This window comes from Conger conger, chromosome 1, assembly GCF_963514075.1.
Source record: "Conger conger chromosome 1, fConCon1.1, whole genome shotgun sequence".
NCBI classification, from domain to species: Eukaryota; Metazoa; Chordata; class Actinopteri; order Anguilliformes; family Congridae; genus Conger; species Conger conger.
The window spans coordinates 66,527,026-66,549,089 of NC_083760.1; the positions used below are offsets into that span (position 1 = coordinate 66,527,026).

The 22,064-nt window shown below is 43.2% G+C and overlaps 2 protein-coding genes across 9 annotated transcripts; both read right to left on the reverse strand.

Moving 5' to 3' along the window:
* Nucleotides 1-89: 89 nt before the first annotated feature.
* Nucleotides 90-18,029, reverse strand: phf20l1 (PHD finger protein 20 like 1). Of its 8 annotated transcripts, none has more exons than XM_061218477.1 (25): nt 17,930-18,008; nt 17,278-17,354; nt 16,723-16,836; nt 16,454-16,625; nt 16,054-16,149; nt 15,246-15,330; nt 14,971-15,059; nt 14,216-14,399; nt 12,391-12,525; nt 12,202-12,284; nt 11,587-11,839; nt 11,264-11,446; nt 10,169-10,339; nt 9,833-9,895; nt 9,128-9,406; nt 8,568-8,780; nt 8,386-8,439; nt 8,213-8,302; nt 7,309-7,455; nt 6,185-6,366; nt 5,309-5,408; nt 4,532-4,727; nt 3,221-3,536; nt 2,281-2,449; nt 90-1,582 (listed from the first exon to the last, which is right to left on the reverse strand). In XM_061218477.1, exons 3-25 carry the CDS (start codon nt 16,803-16,805, stop codon nt 1,440-1,442), a joined length of 3,486 nt encoding a protein of 1,161 aa, XP_061074461.1. In that variant the 5' UTR covers nt 16,806-16,836; nt 17,278-17,354; nt 17,930-18,008; the 3' UTR covers nt 90-1,439. The 8 variants fall into 8 exon arrangements, with proteins under 8 accessions (XP_061074461.1, XP_061074470.1, XP_061074492.1 ...); XM_061218486.1 differs by having other exon boundaries at nt 17,278-17,376; nt 17,930-17,989; XM_061218508.1 differs by lacking the exon at nt 17,278-17,354 and having other exon boundaries at nt 12,202-12,275; nt 17,930-18,029.
* A 608-nt stretch (nt 18,030-18,637) lies between these two features.
* LOC133106388 (uncharacterized) lies at nt 18,638-20,602 on the reverse strand. The gene is made up of 4 exons (XM_061216028.1): nt 20,448-20,602; nt 20,162-20,309; nt 19,629-19,737; nt 18,638-19,139 (listed from the first exon to the last, which is right to left on the reverse strand). The coding sequence occupies exons 1-4, from the start codon at nt 20,524-20,526 to the stop codon at nt 19,014-19,016; spliced, it is 462 nt and encodes a 153-aa protein (XP_061072012.1). The 5' UTR covers nt 20,527-20,602; the 3' UTR covers nt 18,638-19,013.
* Between the last annotated feature and the right edge of the window lie 1,462 nt (nt 20,603-22,064).

Genomic DNA, 22,064 nt, shown 5'->3' on the forward strand with positions numbered 1-22,064 from the left:
AACCAAGCAGCTCAGTTTGTTTCAGCCATATGTCAGGAAATTATTAACAAAAAAACAAAAACAAAAAAACACAAAAAAAACAAGCGATGGTAAATATACAGTAAATTTTAATGAACAGTTTTACATATAGTAAATTACATAAACAGTCCATTTTGTAGTTTTCTTTTAAATAAATTCTTAATGTACAGCTGGTATATGCAAATAAAAATCAACTTCAAGTTTTATAACCTACCAGTTCTAAAACACACTTTATACAGATCATTAGAAATGCTTGAACACAGGCATTTTCTTCAAGTAAACTTTTTTTTTAATAGTCTGCCTACATTTTGTTTTAGCTTTACAGTTATAAAAACTGTACATACATTGTTCAAAACTGCAACACTTTTTGTTTAATCTTATTTACATCCAGCTTACTGTGGCTAGACTGTTAGCTAGAAGGAGTAGAGGCAGTAGCATACTGTATATGGCATAAAACGGTGACAGATCCAATGCGGTCTTCAAGACTGCACTAAAAATCCTGTTTTTCACAACAGGATACATGTTGAGCTGTAAGCTGGGTGCACAGTTAATCCTTTGATTAGCATATATTCATATTTTATTTTCAATTTTCTGTAAAAAATGATATCTCCCCTTATTTCCATCCTTGCACTAACCAACATGAGAACACTGTTATTTTAGAATTTTACATTCTTGGCACAAAGCAAATATAACCAGTCATTGTTTTGAACAAAGAAATGGCTATGAATGCACAATTCTGACCAAAACCTTGCTCAAGGGTAGACTGTGGCTGAAATCACACACGCAAGCAGACACACGTAGACAGACACACACGCACACACACACACACACACACACACACACGCGCACGCGCACTGTAAATGGCAGTTGAGATAACGTCACAGGCCCTTCCTATACTTCTCAGTTAATTTCCCCTTAGTCTGATCCCCCCCCTCCCAGACCCCACTGGACACGTGGCATCAGTGTAGTGTTACAAGTCTGCGGCTGTGGCAAGATACACATATCAGCTACGGATGTTCCCTCATCTCTCAATAGAGGTGACTGCACATTACTGTAATCAGTAATTATTACTGTTAAAAAGAGAAGAAACTACTGTTTCTTGCTGACTTAAAAAAATAGTGACTGTCCTGCATTGATGTTAATATATCTATATATTTGTATTACATTATACTATACGATTACCTTGATTCACATTCTGTGTTTCTCTACAACTGTTGACTTTCCTCATTAGCCTGGTACCTTTACATTATGGGTTAAAATTCCTCATGACACGGACAGGAAAAGAACGTTCTCCCGTGGAGTGCGTGGGATGTGTTTCCGGCCCTGTGTGGGTCAGTGTGCACTCCTCTCTCCTCCCGGCGGGACTGGACAGGAAGCAGCTTTTCCTCGGTGTGTGATGGGCTGTCACAGTGATATTTGGGTCACACGGAGCACAGGGAGCTCATCTGCTGCACCTTGCCCAGGTCCGTCAGGAGCTGCTTGATCCTGCGTTTGAGCTGAGGCAGCCGGGCCAGCGGCTCTGGAGGCTCCAACTCCCCTGTGAAGTCCAGCCAGCTCTCCAGCACTGAGCAGGGAGAGGGGGAGAGGGAGGAGGGAGGGGAGGAGGAGGAGAGAGAGAGAGAGAGAGAGAGAGAGAGAGAGAGAGAGAGAGAGAGAGACAGAGAGAAAGTGAGAGAGAGAGAGAAAGTGAGAGAGAGAGAGAGAGAGAGAGAGAGAGAGAGAGAGAGAGAGAGAGAGAGAGAGAGAGAGAGCTTTTACATCACTGGGTGTCAACTCTGCATCTATATGTAAATACCTATACCAATATCCACAGCCGTTTATAGGTTTTTATTATTATATAATTGCTTATATAGCAAGAATATGATGCTACATATCATATTTATGATTTATAAATCCATATTTATGATTTATAAATCATCTCTTACTCTCATAAAGCTGGATATTTTACTGCTGCTCACCTTATTGCCCTGCTGAACAGGGTTTCAACAGCAGCACCCTCAATCATCAAAATACCGTCTACCGTAATAGATTGGTTCATTCTTTATTCATGTTAGTAAATGCATTAACTCCTTTTAGTTAATGGAAGCTTAATGTACCTGTGAAATATTATTAAACATCTGTTTAATTTACAGTCAATCAAATGGACAGTCCAAACACTGCTGTAAAGGTCTCGCGATGCTCTTCCACAATTCATGTACCACAGCGCCACCTTGTGGTCACATTTAACCCTTGCCAAAACGTGACGCATAAGAAGATGGTTACCATCCAGCTCCTTCTCAATCAGATCCATCCTGTTGGCCACCTGGTTCTGGATGTCCTCAATGTGGGTCAGCAGGTTCAGCTGCCACTGCAGGCAGTTCCGGGCCTGTTTGGCAGAGTCGGGCCGCGTCTCGTTCAAACAGCCGGACATGGAGATCGCAGCGCTCCCCTGCTGAGAGGTGGAGAATGTTCAAACTCTGCAGAAAAGGGCCCTTCGAGCCGCGGTGGCGCAACAGGCTAAGACGCAGCAGACTTGCGGTTGCAGTTTGCTGCAGTTGCACACCGGGGACCGGGGTTCGATTCCCGGTCATGCCAAAAGCCAAGTTTGGCCGGCTCACGTGGGGCAGCAATAATTGGCTCGCTGCTCCAGAGGGAGGGACTTGGCAGGGTTATTAGATTGCCGCACAATAAGCACCTCGGGCGCCTCGGAATCACGGCACGGGCACGAGACGAGACGGCTTGAAGAAGGCGTGTCGCTCTCATTCGGGCCGCCGAGGGACGAGGTGCGGGCGGTACATCTAATACGACTACCTCCAATTGAATCAGACGAGGTACAATTGGCTACCAAATTGGGAGAAAAATCTGGAAAAAATTTTATTTAGAAAAGGGCCCTTCAAAATGACTTCCTGATACAAGTGAGAACATCACACTGAATGATCATTGGTCAATGAGAAGCTCATCTGTAGAAGCACCAAAGCAGTAACTGTAAGCTCCTAATGGCTCAGAGGAATGGAGGTCACCAAGAAGTGGAAGGCTCCATGTTCATGAACCAGTACCAAGAACACGACACAAACGCACATATTCTGACATTATAACGGCTGTGTTCCCATTCACAGTGGAATCTCTGACCGAGCCAGGGCTCAGAAGCAGCTGCTTATGTGAAAGGCTCATTTCATCCAGGAAGAAGATAAGGTCACCCTGCGGGGTGCAGAGAGACCCTCACCTCCTCCTCCTTCAGCTCAAACGGCGGGGTGTGGGGGGAGGTCTCCGCCACCACCTCCGGGCCCTCCTCCAGCCGGACGCCCTCCTCCCCTTCCAGGCTGAGCGGGTCAGCGATGGGCCAGGAGCCCAGTCCCAGGCCCGCGGGCTTCTGGTAGCTGTGCTCACTGGCGATGTAGGCGTCCAGGGTGGAGCTCTGACTGAGGGAGTCCAGGTGCTCCTGATAGTGCACGCAGTCCGGGACTCCGCCCATGGGCTGGTCCTCCTCCGAGTTCACCCACGACCGTGCCCATAAGTGCAAGTCAGGGTCGTGTTTGTTCCTTCAGAGGAAACGAGTGATGTTTACTAACATAACGTTGTATGCATAGTCATTTCATATAGCATCTAAGAGGTCATTTCAGAGTGAATTTCACAGAAACACTGTAGATTATCACCAGTAAAAAATGTATATCTACAAATGTAAACCATTCATAAGTAATATAAGAAGTACATAAAACACATAGCACCTTGTGCACCCTGAACCCAGTTATTGTAAAGAGGAATATATTGGTACTGAACAGCCAGGACTATCATACACTAAAGGAATCCTCACCAGGGTAACTTCAATAGTGACTAAAGCAAAGAATAAGGAATGCTTGATGAGTTTTAAAAAAAGCTTAGATGAAAAGATAAAAGAACACGTTACATGAACTAAGAGGCGGCCTGTAGCGTAGTGGTTAAGGTAAATGACTGGGACACGCCATTTTCTACATGGAGGACATGAAACCATGCATATGAATATGTGGTGTACTGTATTACTCATATCAAAAAAGGAGAAAACAAACAGTCATGTCAGTCTTGGACAACAAACAACCTACAACACACAACATTCCAACCCATCAAATTTTCAGTTTCACAGTTTGTGGCATGTGTCCGTACACAATCTCACTTTTGATATTACTTCATGAACTACTGACCATATTTTAATTACACATAAAAGTATCATCATTATCAAAAGTATCATCATTCAGAAAAACACTAAAAATACAGTGTTGTTATACATTCAATACAGCTAACTATTAATACGGCAAACAAAACAAGTTTATACCCATAAATAAATTATATAAATAACAACCTCTTCATCTAGGCAGGGTTCACCAATCAATATTTAGTGGAGTAACCCTGAATCTTCTTCAAAAAATATTGGCCGTTGTCAATTCTTTCCAGAGCTGCGTGCCACAATCATAAAGCACTTCAGTAGCTTTATGAGATGATAATAGCATCCTCATAAAGGTATCAAGGACATTACTAAAGAGAAGAAATCCCCCTCGCTCACTGTAATATCTCCATCTTCAGCTGCAGACCGTGGAGCACCTTCTTCACACTGTACACGTCGGCCAGCAGCTGGTGGGTGGAGACCATCTTCTTGGCGTTCTGGTGGGAGTAGTTCTCTGAGAGAAAGGACAGGCCGTACAAGTGCCCCTTGTTCAGCCAGTCTTTCTCGTGTCGATATTTGGCACTCCACCTTTGCCCTGTTAATATGATGAATTAGTCCATAAGCCACGGTTGCAACATCTCTTACAACAGAAAAACATTATCGCAATTATAATCCTCGCCAACTCCATCCTACCTGTTACTATCGTTATTTTCCATAACTAATCATTTTCTTGGAAGTTTCTATTTTTTTTTTGTTGTAAACTCACCTGTTTAAACTGCACCTTAGCTCATGTGTGTTTGTTTTTTTATGTGAGTGCGTGTGAGTGCGTGTGAGTGAGTGCGTGAGAGTGCGTGAGTGTATGTGTATGTGTGTGCGTATGTGTTTGTTTTTGTGTGTGTGTGTGTGTGTGTGTGTGTGTGTGTGTATGTATGTATATGTGTGTGTGTGTGTGTGTGTGTGTGTGTGTATGGTGTGTGTGTGTGTGTGTGTGTGTGTGTGTATGGTGTGTGTGTGTGTGCATATGCGTGTGTGTGCGTGTGCGTGTGTGTATGGTGTGTGTGTGTGTGTGTGTGTGTGTGCATATGCGTGTGTGTGTGTGTGTGTGTGCGTGCGTGCGTATGCGTGTGTGTGTGTGTGTGTGTGTGTGTGTGTGTGTATATATATGTGTGCTCTCACTTGGTGGGTCTCTGCAGATGTAGCAGATGTACTGGTCAGGGATGCTGTCCTCCAGCAGGCCCATGCACACACTGTGCTGCCAGCACATGCACTCTTCACACTGCATCAGGAAGAGTAAACAGCCTTTACCACAGTATCTCTGCGCAGCAACAACAACTTATTTTATTCTCAAAAAAATATTTTCCTCAGTATTACCTTCCCTTGATTTCAGTGCAGTTTCAGTGTCAATCTAAACTCACATTAAAGATTTAACAATCCGCACTCTTGGATACACTGCAGAGTTCAGTTCCCTAAGAGCCAGAGTAATACAATGGCAGAATGGCTGTCCTAATTCAGAAAAGCTAAGACACAGAGATCTCAGAGAAACACAGCTAACACACGGAGAGCTCAGAGAAACACAGCTAAGACGCAGAGAGCTCAGAGAAGCACAGCTAAGACACGGAGATCTCAGAGAAGCACAGCTAAGACGCAGAGATCTCAGAGAAGCACAGCTAAGACACGGAGATCTCAGAGAAGCACAGCTAAGAGACGGAGATCTCAGAGAAGCACAGCTAAGACGCAGAGAGCTCAGAGAAGCACAGCTAAGACACGGAGATCTCAGAGAAGCACAGCTAAGACACGGAGATCTCAGAGAAGCACAGCTAAGAGACGGAGATCTCAGAGAAGCACAGCTAAGACACGGAGATCTCAGAGAAGCACAGCTAAGACACCGAGATCTCAGAGAAACACAGCTAGGACACAGAGAGCTCGGAGAAGCACAGCTAAGACACAGAGATCTCAGAGAAACACAGCTAGGACACGGAGAGCTCGGAGAAGCACAGCTAGGACACGGAGAGCTCGGAGAAGCACAGGTGAACAGGTGGAGCAGGTGAACACCTGGATCATGAAGCCGTTCTCCTCGTCCATTTCGCAGATGCAGCGCACGATCTCGTTGGCCTCCTCATCCTCCTCCTGAAAGTCGTCCATGGTGAGCGAGTCCAGATCCTGCCCGTACTCCTCTCCGCTCAGGAGCAGGCTCTCCGTGGTCGAGTCCTCCAGGAAGTCTATGTCCGAGAGGTCTGGAGGGGGACAGATCCAGCACAAATCACCCCCTTTGCCCATGGTTCATTTTAACCATCATTTCAATACTGCCATTATATGAATAAATTAAGTTTGAGTTGAAATTCTGTGAAAGTACAGTGTATTTCAGCAGAAACAACATTTCTCTGATTGTGTGTGTGTATGTGAGAGGGATGTGAGAATGCCTTCATGCATATTATAGTGAACAGTACAGCTGTACACAACTGACAGCAAATAACTATCTTATTTCATGATGTGCTGAACCGTACTGTAACATTTAAGTTACAGACAGGAAGCAGTACATAGTAGATAATTATCTGTGCCAGGGGTTCATCACCGTAGGCATGTCTCAAACAGGAGGTCACATTCTCTGTGCCAACTCACAGGTCCAGCTTGAGTTCAGGCTAATGTTTCACCACCAGTTAGACTCAAGCCAAGCATCTGTTTGCATTGAGTGTTTTTCTTATCAGAAACTGTTTTTCCATGTATTTTTTTCTGGTAAATCTGGCAACAAACGCAGAGTTCATATGTCTAAGTCCCACTCAGATTTGGAATATCCAGTTGACTATTGTTCATGCACCATCTCCACTGCTGATTCAGGGGAATGTAGGCGCGCAGTTCTCCTCCGAAACACGCGGTGTCACCAGTCAGCTTTTCACACCGCGGCCCACAGCCTAGCTCACACAGAGCTGAGTCAGAGGATGATGCTTCATACACGGCTTTGGCATGTGGTCCATGGGGGCTCGATGGACGAGCAGGGGGTCAGCTCAGAAACACGGACCCCAAACTGCCGGAACCCCCATGCACCCTGGGAGACGTAGAATTTGCTGCGGCCTGTCACTCACTGTGACATCACCGACTACGTACAGACACAAACCAGCGCTCTTCAGTTCCACATCACACATGGAAAGCAGTGTATAAACAGGGCTGCCCTGACTCACTCTCTCCGGTCAGGTCCACAGACAGGATGGCGCGGGGGTACTGGAAAGTGCTGGGTTTGGAGGAGACGCTGCTGTGCAGGGGGAAGGGGCTGCTGGAGGAACACCTCTCCAGGAAGGCCAGGGATATGTCCTCGAAGTCTGAGTAACCTGGCCACAGCAGGGAGAAGAGGGGCACTCAGCCTTCTGCAACGCCAATAACATCACTTTCCCCCAATGTATCCTCTTTTACAATACATTTGTCTGTTTTTCCCACTTTGCAAGGGCCAGTTGTGTCATGCACATGGCAGGAATGCTGCAGCAGATATGTGTGCATGTTTCCACACATTTGGCTGTGAGCCAGTGCTTTTTTAATAGCCAACTGCGACAGGTCTTAAATCCTGTGGACACACAGGCTAATAAAACCCCTTTATTTTCTGATGTCTGGTACACTGATTTATAGTTTCTAAACATTTATTTCACTGACTGGAACATAAACAGGATTTATTGGTGTACAACTCCCAGCACTGGTGAAAAACCACAGCCCTACATGCTGCGCAGTACTACAGGAGAAAGCTAGCACCACACGCAGGAGAGGATCATCTCTCCTTGATGAAAACTGGTTTCTTGTGGGCACCTGACACGTCATTGGGATCAACTAAAGGATGGGAATGGAAATTGCACGGCTTGCTAGGGGTTAGCCAAAGCAGCCCTATCCGTAATGGAATAATACCAAACATATCCCACCACCGCAGGCTCCCTGTCAGAACTGATATGATGCAGTCTACTAATAGTCTACCATCTACTAGTATTAAACTTGCAACTATAGGGCCTAGCCTTCTCCATGGGCTTTTACACTTCATAAACACACCATTCAATATTTGTATTTATTCCACAACACGAGTACGGAGAGATTCTCGTCACTCACTGTGCTGCTTTGATTTCTTTTTCTTCTTTTTCTTTTTCTTTAATTTAATTTTTTTGTCTTTCCGTTCTTTGTCCTTCTCTTTCTTTTTCCCTGAAATACAAAAAACGCCATTTCAAAGCATCATAAAATACTGCACGGAAATACATACGCAATTACTGAAATGGATCTCTTACCAACTGGTTGACATTTGTCCTCAAGTTTGATCTTTTTCTCAGTTTTTATGAGCCCTACAGAAGAGCAGGAATGAGAAAACACATTGACCTGATTCAGTCAGATGACCATCTGAGTGTGGTATCTATGACAGAGTGGTTGCCATGACATAGGTGTAGTCCATTCCAGGGCATGCAGCACTCACCTGGCTCCATGTGAGGGTCCTTGTCAATCACCTTCTTTAGGATCTTATCGTGCAGGTTCTCAAAATTCCTCTCCCGGGACAGCAGAGCTAGCGGTACCTCGGAGCTGTCCGAGCTGACCGAGACAGAGGAGCGCTTCTTCTTGCCGAGTTTAGGTGGTCTGGGACAACCACCCGAACACTCGAGTGGCATAATGTGGGTGGGAGGAGAGAGAGCTACAGAGGAGAAGAAACCCAAAAAAAGTTACAGTTAGGAGCCGAGATGGTGTGCTTGACTGAAACATTAACACCGACTAATCTGTCCCTAGACATTTAGTGCCGGCAGAATGCCCGATATGCTCACATTATTTAAAAGGTCCTTGCTAGCCACCAATGGGGAATGTAATGAAGTAAAATGGTACAAAGGACTACAAATAATAGAGACTGACTGACTGACAGAGAGAACGAGAGTAAGCAAGAAAGACAGAGGAAGATATAGAGAGAGCTAGAGAGAGACAGAGAGACAGAGACAGAGAGAGAGAGAGAGAGAGAGAGAGAGAGAGAGAGAGAGATGTTCTCCGTACAGGAGGAGGTGGACACAGTCCTGCGCCGCTTGTTGTCAGGGGTGCTGGTTGGCACAGTGGCAGACGTGGTTCTGGTTCGCCCCGCCCGGTCAGGTGACCAGGCCTCTGACTCCACCTCCTTGTCGGCGCTGTGGTAGTACTTCAGGTGGTAGTCCAGGAGCTTGGCTTTGCGGAAGGCCTTAGAACAGCCCGGAACCTGACACTTGAACTTGTTGTGGTCCAGATCAAAGAGGGGCTCGTTTGGAGATGTGGGGTCATCACTCCTTCTTACGTTAATAACTGAAAAGTGGGAAAAACAGTTGAGTGGTGCTGCTCTCCTGAACGTTAATGCTGCTCGAATGAATCACTGTTAGGTATTATACAAGAAATTAATACAAAAAAGTAAACGTTTTTTAGGTTCCGTGTTAGTATTGTGTGCTTCTGTTACTGGGACAAGTGCTATGCACTTTTTGTTGGATTTTTTTTTCAGCTTGGTCATTATTTTACAGTATGTCACTGCAATGTGCAGGCACTGCATCATAGTAGGCTTTCAGGTCACTCTGTTAAGCATTCACTGAAAATATCAGAATATCTTAGCACACTGATTTCAAAAAAAGAAAACCACACCAAATGTTTCTACAAACGGGAAAGAATGAGCAAAATTAAAAAAAAATCCCAACAAAACAAACATGAAACAAACAAACAAAATGGAAGTCTGGTACATACTGGGTTCTCTGGTGTGTTTGTTGGGTTTGGGAGTCCGAGCTGTAACCTTTGGCCCAGCAGCTGCTTCAAGAGGAACAGAAAATGGAGATTTCAGCTTCGGAGGTAAACCTCAAACTATTCAGGAGAACGTAAGGTCAGTACAAAAACTCCTGCTCATGAAATAGTCCTGAGGAGAAACAGTACACAGAGGCAGACAAAATATTCATCATTTATTTCTTTACATTCAGATTAACTATGAAAAGGACAACATATTTCATATTTATGACATATTTCTGTCTCTTTGGTGACATTACAGCTTGCAAGAGCATAATACCTTCCTCTCTACCCCTGGTTTACCTATAGCCGGAGGGGATGATTTCATACCAGGGACCACCTGGTTGGATAAGGTGGTGTCAGTCTGCTCATCTTTGACTGTGATTGGAGGTTGAGGTGGTGGGAGGGATGTTTCTGGTGGAACTTCAGAGGGAGGTAACTCCACAGACTTCTCCAGTATACCAATGGGCAGAGCTGAAAGATAAACGTATCTGTTAAATCATTCGTTTTCAATCAAAAGACAAAAGACACATTGAAAATACATCTGTCACTTATATTGCAGTAGTTATTTGCTTGGCAGGAGTTCTTATCCAGAGCAGTTTACATTGCACTTTTTTAAATCTCCCAGCCATTACCCATTTGTCCATGATGAAGCAATTACAGCAGAACAACTAGCTTAAAGGCAGATCAGCTGAGGTCCATCTGGGATACAAATGTTTAATATACACAAACCTACCTAACTTAATTTTATAAAATGGCCAAAGTTATAAAGCAGGCTACAGATAGTATAGACATTGTATTGATGTGAAAGAAATACTTATAATGTCTCAACAAACCCGGTTTTCCAGGCACTATGGCATTCATCCACTTGGCAGAACTACATATTGTTGTTACGAGATCATCAAACTGTTATCTGTAATATACAAATAGTCTTTATCTTGCCTCCCTAACTGAATTCTGAAATAAATTTCAGGTTTTCGGGAAGAACTGTTCTGACCTCTCTGAGGCTTTCAACCGGATGTCAAGGCCAGAAAAAAAAAATTGGCAACAAGCGGATTCAGATTCTTGCTACATCCAACAAAATGTTTTCTAAGGCCTTTACTGCCTCATAAAAGCCCAGTAGCTGTCTTTTAAAGTAAAAAGACCTGAATTTATTTTAGGCAACTCCCACCCTGGAAAGCCACAGTGTCTGTAGATATTTGTGGTTTTCTTTCAATCAGCAGCCAGTTAAGGCCTTGGGTACAACGTGTGTGGACGCTTTAAGCAATGAAGCACTTAGACTAATCACTGGTGCTGAAATACACTGAACACCAGCAGACACTGCGGCCCTTCAGGACTGCCGTTTGCCACTCCTGATGTACATCATGTGGGCCTGGGCTGACCCAGTGACAGACTCACCCTCAGAGGGCCCCTGGCTGGACTGTGCAATTTCGTCCTGAGAGGGGGGTGGGCTGGGGTTCCCAGGTTCCAGCAGGGGCTCAGGGGTGGAAGGGGCCAGGCGCTGAGAGCGTCTTCGTCGTTGACTTTGCTCTGATGCCCGGGGAGAGATGGGGGCTGCTGTCACAGGAAGTCCTGCAGAAACTAACAACCAACAAACAGAAGAGAACCACATATTTTCAATTTTGGTGTTCATAAGAAGCAGAAGTGACAAGTCACGTTTCTGCACCGTATTATACTCTCTCTAAGCGGTCTCATGTAGTGCAGTAGACTACTCCACCCACCGGTCTGAGTGATGCTGGGGGGGCTGGGGACCTGGATGGGGGCTGGCAGTACCGAGGCCCCTCCACCAGGCGAGACAGAGCAGCCCAGCCTGGGCGGTTTGTGGGTCCCGTGGTTCTCTCCAGGCTCCAGTCTGAACCGTCTGTTTCCAGGCCTGCCCTGAGACCCTGCCATGACAGGAGCCTGCCTCTGGGAAGACAGGGTCAGGATGCAGTCCTCCGGGGTCCCTGGCTCCTCCGCTGCTGACTCAGGCCCCTGAGAGGAGGAAATCATGACCGTAGTTACACAGGTCCGGAGTTCTCTAAGTTATATTATGGTAACTGCATGGCCCTATCAACTTAACCATTTATAAAGCGTTATTAACATGCAAGAACATGAATTGTTCTTAAAACTCATCAATCATAAAATCATTCGTAAAAATGTAATTTGTAATCAAAGTGTTGGCCCCAAATTTAGGAAAGGAATCTAAAAACAACGCTTAAGCCAAATGCATGAGTGGCGCTCCTACGAAACGGACAACGGGCAGCCACTTGTACACCATATAGTAAGAACTGAAACAATGCGTTTCAACTTGGTCCTCAAAGGTAAACTATCGCACAGATATGAAGAATAAATACCTCTTCGGATGTCCCAGGAAGGTCAGCCTGCTCTTCCTGGTGTACGCCCTCATCCTCACTTACTACCTTTGAGACTAAAAGCCCTACAATTTGCATAACATACGGATAGTTTTACAAAGTCATTTCAAAAGGAACTTAAATGAAATCAATGAAACATATAAAATGGAAAAGGGCGGGTAAAAACGCTACCTGGATTTTTGCAGAGGCGTGCTCTCTTGGTGTTGAATAAACTCCCCTGTTTAGCTTTCCTCCTTTTCATTTTCCCTGACTCAAGTTGCTCTGCTGACGACTTCGCTTCTTCCTCAACAGCGGATTCCAAGGTAACTTAGAATTGATAAAACAAAAACAAAAAAACTGATGTTTTGAGGATTTTATTCAAAGCTTGTACAGAAATACATGTAAATGTGATTTAGCAGAGCTACTGAACTCCTAGTTTCCTAGCTCTGAGTAAACCCATAACAGTCTCAGGCTAGCCTGGGGAGTTAGCTCAAAGTCCAGTCAAGATAATAAAAACTGTATCAGTTCATTAAGTTTCTGGGATTTGAAATGACAGCATGCAGATGCACCAGGGGTGTGTAGCCCAACAGACACTGTGGCCCTCCAGGACCAGGGCTGTGTTGCTCTACAGACACTGTGGCCCTCCTGGACAAAGGGTGTGTAGCCCTACAGACACTGTGGCCCCCCAGCACCAGGGCTGTATAACCCTACAGACACTGTGACCCCCCAGCACCAGGGCTGTATAACCCTACAGACACTGTGACCCCCCAGCACCAGGGCTGTATAACCCTACAGACACTTTCGCCCTCCAGCACCACGGCTGTGTAGCTCTACAGACACTTTCGCCCTCCAGCACCAGGGCTGTGTAGCTCTACAGACACTGTGGCCCTCCAGGACCAGGGCTGTGTTGCTCTACAGACACTGTGGCCCTCCAGGACCAGGGCTGTGTTGCTCTACAGAGACTGTGGCCCTCCTGGACCAAGGGTGTGTAGCCCTACAGACACTGTGGCCCCCCAGCACCAGGGCTATATAACCCCACAGACACTTTCGCCCTCCAGCACCAGGGCTGTATAACCCTACAGACACTTTCGCCCTCCAGCACCACGGCTGTGTAGCTCTACAGACACTTTCGCCCTCCAGCACCAGGGCTGTGTAGCTCTACAGACACTGTGGCCCTCCAGGACCAGGGCTGTGTTGCTCTACAGACACTGTGGCCCTCCAGGACCAGGGCTGTGTTGCTCTACAGAGACTGTGGCCCTCCTGGACCAAGGGTGTGTAGCCCTACAGACACTGTGGCCCCCCAGCACCAGGGCTATATAACCCCACAGACACTTTCGCCCTCCAGCACCAGGGCTGTGTAGCTCTACAGACACTGTGGCCCTCCAGGACCAGGGCTATGTTGCTCTACAGACACTGTGGCCCTCCAGGACCAGGGCTGTGTTGCTCTACAGACACTGTGGCCCTCCAGTACCAGGGCTGTGTAGCTCTACAGACACTGTGGCCCTCCAGGACCAGGGCTGTGTTGCTCTACAGACACTGTGGCCCTCCTGGACCAAGGGTGTGTAGCCCTACAGACACTGTGGCCCCCCAGCACCAGGGCTGTATAACCCTACAGACACTTTCGCCCTCCAGCACCAGGGCTGTGTAGCTATACAGACACTGTGGCCCTCTTGGACCAAGGCTGTGTTGCTCTACAGACACTGTGGCCCTCCAGGACCAGGGCTGTGTAGCTCTACAGACACTGTGGCCCTCCGGGACCAGGGCTGTGTTGCTCAACAGACACTGTGGCTCTCCAGGACCAGGGCTGTGTTGCTCTACAGACACTGTGGCCCTCCAGGACCAGGGCTGTGTTGCTCTACAGACACTGTGGCCCTCCAGGACCAGGGCTGTGTTGCTCTACAGACACTGTGGCCCACCAGCAACAGAGCTACGTCATTCCGGAAGCAGCATCATACATGTAGTTCAGTGAAGAACCTTGTCCTGATACCTCTTCCAGGATAAAAGAGAAGACCTTTACCAGATTTCTCGGAGTCCAGATCTTCCTCCATATCTTCTGAGTCTGTGTCCTCCTCAGATTCACTGTCCTCCTCCTCCTCCCTCCGAGCCTCCTTGTCCTTGTTGCTGTTGGCGCTGGTTCGAGGCCTGCAGGCCCCTTTGCTTTTGGCAGCAGCTGTGGCTGCTTTTACCAATGCAATCCAGTCCTGTTTAAAAAAAGAACAGGATTCCTCGTTCAAGGCAACCAGGGGAAGGGCATTACACAAGAAGTTAGATCACACACTTTATGTATCCTTCTACAGGAGACTAAACATGATCGTATGTTCAATATCCTAACCGCAGTGACACTGGTTTTTAATAAAGTCATCCAGAAATGTAATTTCTTCCCTCAGAGTCACAGCTCTAAAACTCAAAGCTAGCAGGGCTGTATTATCATTAATTCTGTAATCCACAGAATCCTTTCATATTAATCTGTGCATAATATTGTAAAATCTACATGTCTGGGCATTGCTGGAGTAAATTATTGTATGTGTCCTAGCATAGTAAGAATGCAAAATATACTAGCCAATGTAATAATTACAGTATAATATTTATTTATTTATTTATTTATTTTATCAGTTTTTAGCTATGAGCACATAGTCTAAGCAACAGTTGGCTTTACCCATTGATTTACTTACAAATGACAAGAATTGAACATCTAATTGTAACACTATAAATTAATGCATGCAAGCAGTGCTTGGGTTCACTGCACTGAAAATACATCCATCAGAAACTCACCTGTCCTTTAGCATCTTCCGGCATTGATTTGATATGCATTCTCTTCACACAGCGAATCACACCATCGTAGAACTGCACTGTATAAGTACCTGGAAGTTGACATTGTGACAGATGCTGAGAATAGCCCCCCCACTGACTAAAGATTGTAATAGTGTTAATTAGAGAGTAATGCTTGCATTTACTGGTAATTAAGAATTCAGAGCAAATTTTGACTGCAATTAGGCCTCATGCTGTAAAATCCAGCTAACAGATCTAAAAAACCCTATAATGCCCACCTTCTTTGTTTACGGTTTCAATCTTAGCGGGGTAGTAACGGCAATCTGTCCATCGTGCCAGCACTTCTTCTCCGTCCTTCAAAACCTGTACAGGAAAAAAACAACAAAAAATGGAAACTGTTTAAGCCATGATTTGTTAAAAGTGAAACAATTGCAAAACAACTGTCTGAAAAACAGTTTGGGAGTAATTTGACATTACTACTTATGAAAAGCATACAAATAGTTTCCTTTCATAGGTATGTTCAGATATCCTAGGACCCTTCGAACCTCTATGGAATCAAGTTTTCTCCAGTAGTAAAACATTCCTAATTTGGTGTGGTACTACATCCAAGCTTTATTAAACTCTGAAAAGTTTATCCAGAATATTATATTAGAAGCTCAGCCTTAAATAACCTGAATTTCACATAAAAGGCATACATATAATTCCAGTTTAAAGATGTAATACAAAAAGTTTTTCTCATAAAAACTGTCTAAGAGGGAATAAAAAAAGAAAAAAAAAGACCACAACATGCACCTTTTCACCAGAATATACTATATTTACAACATGGTACAGTATACTGTAGACCTATGGCCAGCGGGTAGTAGGTTAAAATTCTGGATGATCACTGCTTCTGCACCCTTCAGCAAGGCACTGAACCTGAATTCATTCATTAACAGACCAGCTTTATTAAGGTTTTGGGGAAAATGCAAGTCACTGGATCAGGACGCGTTCAAAGGGAGAGTAAATAAAGTACTGTGACAATGGTGAGTCAAGCAGTTAATCCAGCCAAATCACTATGGGGGTTTGAGAGCAATGGGAGCGTATTACTTGTCTTGACTGTGGTAACTCTGTTTGGTCCTCTCTGCTCTCCATACATCCAGGAGGCTCACGATAGCGAGATGTTCTCATCTCACCGAGTCTCTCCTGGCAGAAATGTTTATGAGATATACATCAACAATTAGTTAAACTGATGAAGGGATAACTTAAAAGATAAATTATTAAAACAACATTCATATTCAACCTTTAAAAAAATAAAAAAATAAAATAAAAATAAAAATGTAAGCTATTTCTGAAGCATTTGGTCTTCCTTGAAGACTGGGCATGCCTTATCCTTTAATATTCTCAAAGGGAATCTGTCATCTGCAGTACTTTCCTGGTGGTCACATTAAACTGACTGTGTAGGTATGTTGGGGTGCGGGACTATGCTTTGAGGTGAAATGACACTCACAGACATCTCCTCTTCATCTTTGAGTCCCTCTTTGCGGAATGCTGGTCTCTCCAAAGGACGAAGTCTGCTGCTGTCCCAGAAGATCCATTCATCATATCGATGACTCCAGCGGTCGAAATGAACAAGCATTTTTCCTTCATCGTAGTCTATCTTCTCAATACGCGAAGGGTACCTAGATAAATGTAATTTGGGTGGTACAATAATCAGGGATAAAGTGAGAATTAAAAAGTCATAAATCCCAAATTGAATAGGAACATGGTTTCCCTTACCATTTTTGTAAGTAATCCTGAGCCTCAACTCTGGCACCAATTTCAAATGTGAGTCCAGGACGATTTGGGGGCTTCTTGCTCATCTTCTTCTGTCAAGTCAGCTGCTCTCTCGGCCTGTGGGGGGATGGGGATTATGGGAAATGGCAATTAACGTTTTTCATCTCTTTATATTTTTTATTTTTATGATATACAGTATAGTAAAATTGATGGAATTTTATATATAGCCATTAGCTAAATTTTACAAGGGGACTATACTATTGGATGCATTGGACCATTCAGAAACACACTAACTTACCTATGCCTTGCAGTAAGTTATCGAACTATCTACAAATATGAGAATATGTAGAGCCTTAGCTAGTGCTAGCTACTTTTGACCAATTTATAGGGGTGAAAATACAAAACCGCGACAGTCAGCGACTTACGTTAGAGGTAACTTAGCTAGCTAGGCTAGTTAGCGTCATTACTTCTAGCCAGTTGACTTGACAAGCTGAAAAACTAGCTGTTAGCTATCTGGCTAAAAACTCTAGCCTGCTTGTATCAAAGTTATCAACTTACCTTGACAGTTAATCAGTAAGATGAAAAAAACTCGCTAAGTCCGGAGCCATCTTCTAGCTAGCTAGTTGGCTAGCCGCCTGGTAATTGACAGCAAGTTATCTGCAGTGGCAAGGTAACTTAGCTAACGATTGCCTTTAACTTTTCTGTAATATTCATCAGCAGTCAAGCAACTTCATTCGTTTATCTAAGAGTTGCAAGCTGCACAGCTAGGTTTGTTTTGACACAGCTTGCTAGTTAGCTGTGTAACTAGCCACTGTCATATTACTGGGCGCTAGCTAGCTAACAGTTACCAACTTTACTTAGCTACTGAAGACAGCCATATGTATCTTCTTGAAAGTGTAACATGAAATATGAAGTAACATAACAATTTTAAAAACTGATGCTGCATTACATTCCAGCGATTTACTTAGCCAGCAAGCCTCGGGCCCAAGCATATTGCTAGTATGCAATTAGCTTGCTACTTTGCTTGCTGCCTGGATAGCTAGTCAGCTAGCCAGCTAACATTACCTTTCAGAACTCAACTTAACCATCAAGCCTGCTAGCGAGCAAGATTGCTGGCTTGCAAGCAATTAACAGTTATCACAGTCAGCAGTTATAGCATCTGTACTGTCCGTACAGTTCGTTCTATGAAACGTGCCGTAAGTTGTTTTACCTTTGCAAACACATTAAAGAAGGTTGCTATTTTTAAAACTCAGCCTTCTTTCCATTCTTCTGCTCTCTGATACTTTAACCCTCTCCCCGAACCCAAACACAGTGGCGTCAGCAGTACGTAACCACTGCGACTCAGGGAGGAGAGCCATTCAGGGAATAGACATTGCAATCACGTGACAATGGAGAAAATATGTTCCATTTTTCTGTATAAGATAATGGAAGATGCCACTAAATCTAGGCTACAGTCAGCCACGCACCCTAAATTGCTGAAAAAAAATATGTATGTGCTTCTCCGTGTTCTTGTTAGTCATAGCAATACAACTTTTAAACACATTTATCCGTGTTAAAGTCTTTCAAGGACAAACATGATGGGTGTTCTTCAGGTAAAGACAAGGTCCAATGAGCCAATTAAACATTTTGTGTTGTGTTGTAAGAGCCACAGTGTAAGTTACAAATATTAGCGTCGTAAGTGCACAAATGCTGTAAATGTGTACATATTTATACAATTTCAGTTAACAGCATACATGTTGGTTATGTTTTCTGGTGGATTCTATGCAACTAAGCCAACTAAAATGAAATATTTGTGTTCGTCTTCATTAATGAACTGTAGTAGCCTACAGCCTATATCCCTGTGTAGTATGGGCTCAGTGTCTCTCTGCATGCAGCTTTAGGAGTAGATTATTTTCACAGTAGATCCATGGAGACGCACTTTTGAAAGGAGATTTTTATTCTTTTGTGAAAATGGCCCCATTTTAGAAGATGTCATGCCACCAGTAGTACAGTATAGATCATAGATCAATCTGTCTCCACAAAATGTCTCTGTCAACAACAGTACAGCTAATATGGAGGTACTGAATTGCTAATGTTTACAATAGCTCACCATATTGTTTAATTTCCCAATGAAAATAAAACAAGTGCTGTGTAGTGTTTGTAAGAAGGAATAATACATTGCTCAAATGAAAACAAAATTGTATACAGCATTTTGTGTTTTTCATTGAATACAAAGCAGTAAACAACAAAAGGGTATGCAATTATTAATAGCTACTGTAATTATAAAGAATTGTCCAGTAGCAGTGCTCGCCTTCTTATTGCTTCATCATTCTTCCAGCCCCGGAATGGCAGTTGTCAAAGATGAGGCTGTAGTCAGTGCCTCCAGCTTTTACAAAATCAGAGACTGTCTTCCTCCCTTCAAAATCTTTTGTCTCGACGACCTGTTTTCAGAAAAACAAATTACAGTTACATCAATCACTATCATAGGCATTGAGTAAAAACATAATATTTATAAACACATGTAACATTGATTTGATGATACTGTGCAAGCATCAATTTAATAGTTATACTGTATATCAAGAACCTTGATAGCTCTATCAAGCCCATTGTGTTCAGTAGAGATTTTAAATGATTTTTTTAAACTTGAAAAGCAAATATATTATATTGCCACCTACATGAGGATTTTGTTTAGGTAATATGGATACCATGTTTACAGAGTCATTCATCAATTAGCCATGCCAATTCCACTGCAACCAGCGCAACTACTGCTGCAAGTAGTAACTACTGCTTAAAAATGTGGATGAGCATCCATACAGGAAGCATGCATTGTGTTGGGCCTCTAGAGCCTGTATTCAGAAATGACACTTTGCATGAAAAGGAAAGATGCCTGCTAAAGGCAAAGTACTTCCTGTCCTTTTGCAAATACACACCTTCCATTTGTCGCTCATGTGTTTAACATCGACCACAACGGTATTGGACTTGATCCCAAAATTATCCCCTTTGTGAACCAGCCATTGGCTTCCATCAGCCAAAGTTACTCTGAAAATCAATACATTACAGGGTTTGATGGAAATATTGTAAACAAAAAACACTAAAACCTTGCACTCATTGTTGAACTCAATGCATTGCTAGAAAATATAGGTTTCAGGTATTGGCACTTTGTTATGATGGAAAACTATTTGAACAACAAACTAGAGCAAATGCAAACATGTAATGATTCAACCTTAATTTTGTTTTAATATATGCAACATTTTCTTAATTTGTCAGAATGTGTTTATGCATTCAATTCAATTTATGGAATATTAAGCAAATATTGAATTCAATATACCGTTCAATTTATTGTTACAGTAAATAATTTACTGCAAATACATGTGCATAATAATGTGTATATTAGTGCATGCAAGTGATCATGAAGATTTATTCTTTAGCTATATGAACAATCATAGAAATGTTATTGATTTACCTGACTCCAGAGTGACTGAGAACTCCTACCGTAGTAGACCATCCGTCCAAGGGTCTTTTCAGTCTCTCAGCTTTGTGAACCCCAGAGTTGTACAGCTTCGTCAGGTCAGATAACTTAGATAGGTCATAGGTATATGTTCCACCTTTCGCTGAACGAAGAGATATTTTAGAAAAAAGTGTGATAATTACACAGGGGTAAACCATTACAATAATCAGAAATTACAGCATTATAATATCCAACATTTTCAGAACTCAATGTTCTTGTGATATTTTATTATCTGACTTACAGCTGCTTGATAAGCCACCTGCCACAGTTGCAACTACAACCAAGAGGACAGCCAAACTGAAAAGAGTCTTGGGTGACATTGTTGGAGCCAAGAGACTGCAGAGTAACTTCAGTATGAAGAAATGCTTTCAGAAGGGACAATACGCTGAGCTATTTATGCTGTTCAACTCACAATATGGTCCTCCTACTTTAAATGATGTAATGGTTCGAACAGACTGAGCCACGTGTAAGCAGCTAATATTGCATAACTGTGACTGAAAACTAACACGAAAGTAAATCATCCAGTGGAATGCAAAGGTTTGGGCACTGTATTGTAATTGTGCATTACAATTTGTAGAGATATATCCTGTTTAGGTTTGTATCTCACAGAGGTTGTGTAAACACTTTCACTTTGACTCCCAACAAAACATGCAATTTGACCATGGAAGACTGTTGCGAACCATTGGAAGTTCAGTGCCAAAGCTAAAAAAAACTCCAAATGAAAATATGAGAAGGACAGATACTTTCTATGGCCTCTGTTATTTGATTGTCATAAAACTGAGCATCTTATTATAAAACATTTATCTGCGAGATCAAGTGGTTGAAGTCAGTTCTTGGCAAATGTTCTGTTTACAGCTCACTAGCTCTCTTTGGCAGAATTTCTGGGAAACTCCAAAATTGTGTAATATTTCTTTCTCCATATTTTGGCAGGCAGTATCAAATTTATTCAGTTTGTTCTGTTTGTAGTACAAATTCCAGTTAGTTGTTTTCTTCAATCTTCATCAAATTAAATATGCACACATTGCATTGATTTGAGAATGTATATAGCAGCTGTGAATGGAAAACAATTAATTTGCTCAACTCTTCAATTATTAAATCATAAAATGTATATTTTACAATAAGTAAAAACTATTAAAAGATGGAAACAGCATCAGTGCGAAGATACAGTCTATGAATGGTAATATAAACAAGATGGCCAAGAGGGCAGCCAAACAAATTTCCTGGAGATGAGATACTGTACCTTCAGCATGGAAATTCAGTGGGACGTTATGAAGTGTTTATATACCTTTGTGTAGTACCTTTAAAATGTGTACACAAGTTAAAAAGCAATAATTGTCCATAAAGACAGAAGCGCAGACACACACACACGCACACACACACACACACACACACACACACACACAGGCATATGCACACACACATACCTAGAATTTCACAGGTTTGCAATGAAAACCAGGATTCAAATACAAGTCAGAGTAGCAGAGATCTAGGGGTTAATTCCTGGGTCCGTTCTTGGCAGGCCTTCTGTTAGCTCATAAATTCCCGCTTCAGGGTTATTCTGGAAAATCCAGCATTGGGAAACTGTGCTTTTATAACAGAATTTGCAGGATACAGCTGAAATTTTAAACAAACATTCTTAATTCACTTTCAGTTTTGTTATATTCTCTGCAAATACATTTTTATTTTTATTTAATGTTGTGCACATAAACAAATAACTGCTACATCGTGTGATTTTTCTTGGGCATGTCTGGACACAATACTTACAGAAGTAAGACTCTTAGACAGATTGAACAACAATATGGCTCAGGCAGTAAGTAAGGCGACATGGCTCAGGCAGTTCGAGCAGTCGTCTGGCAGT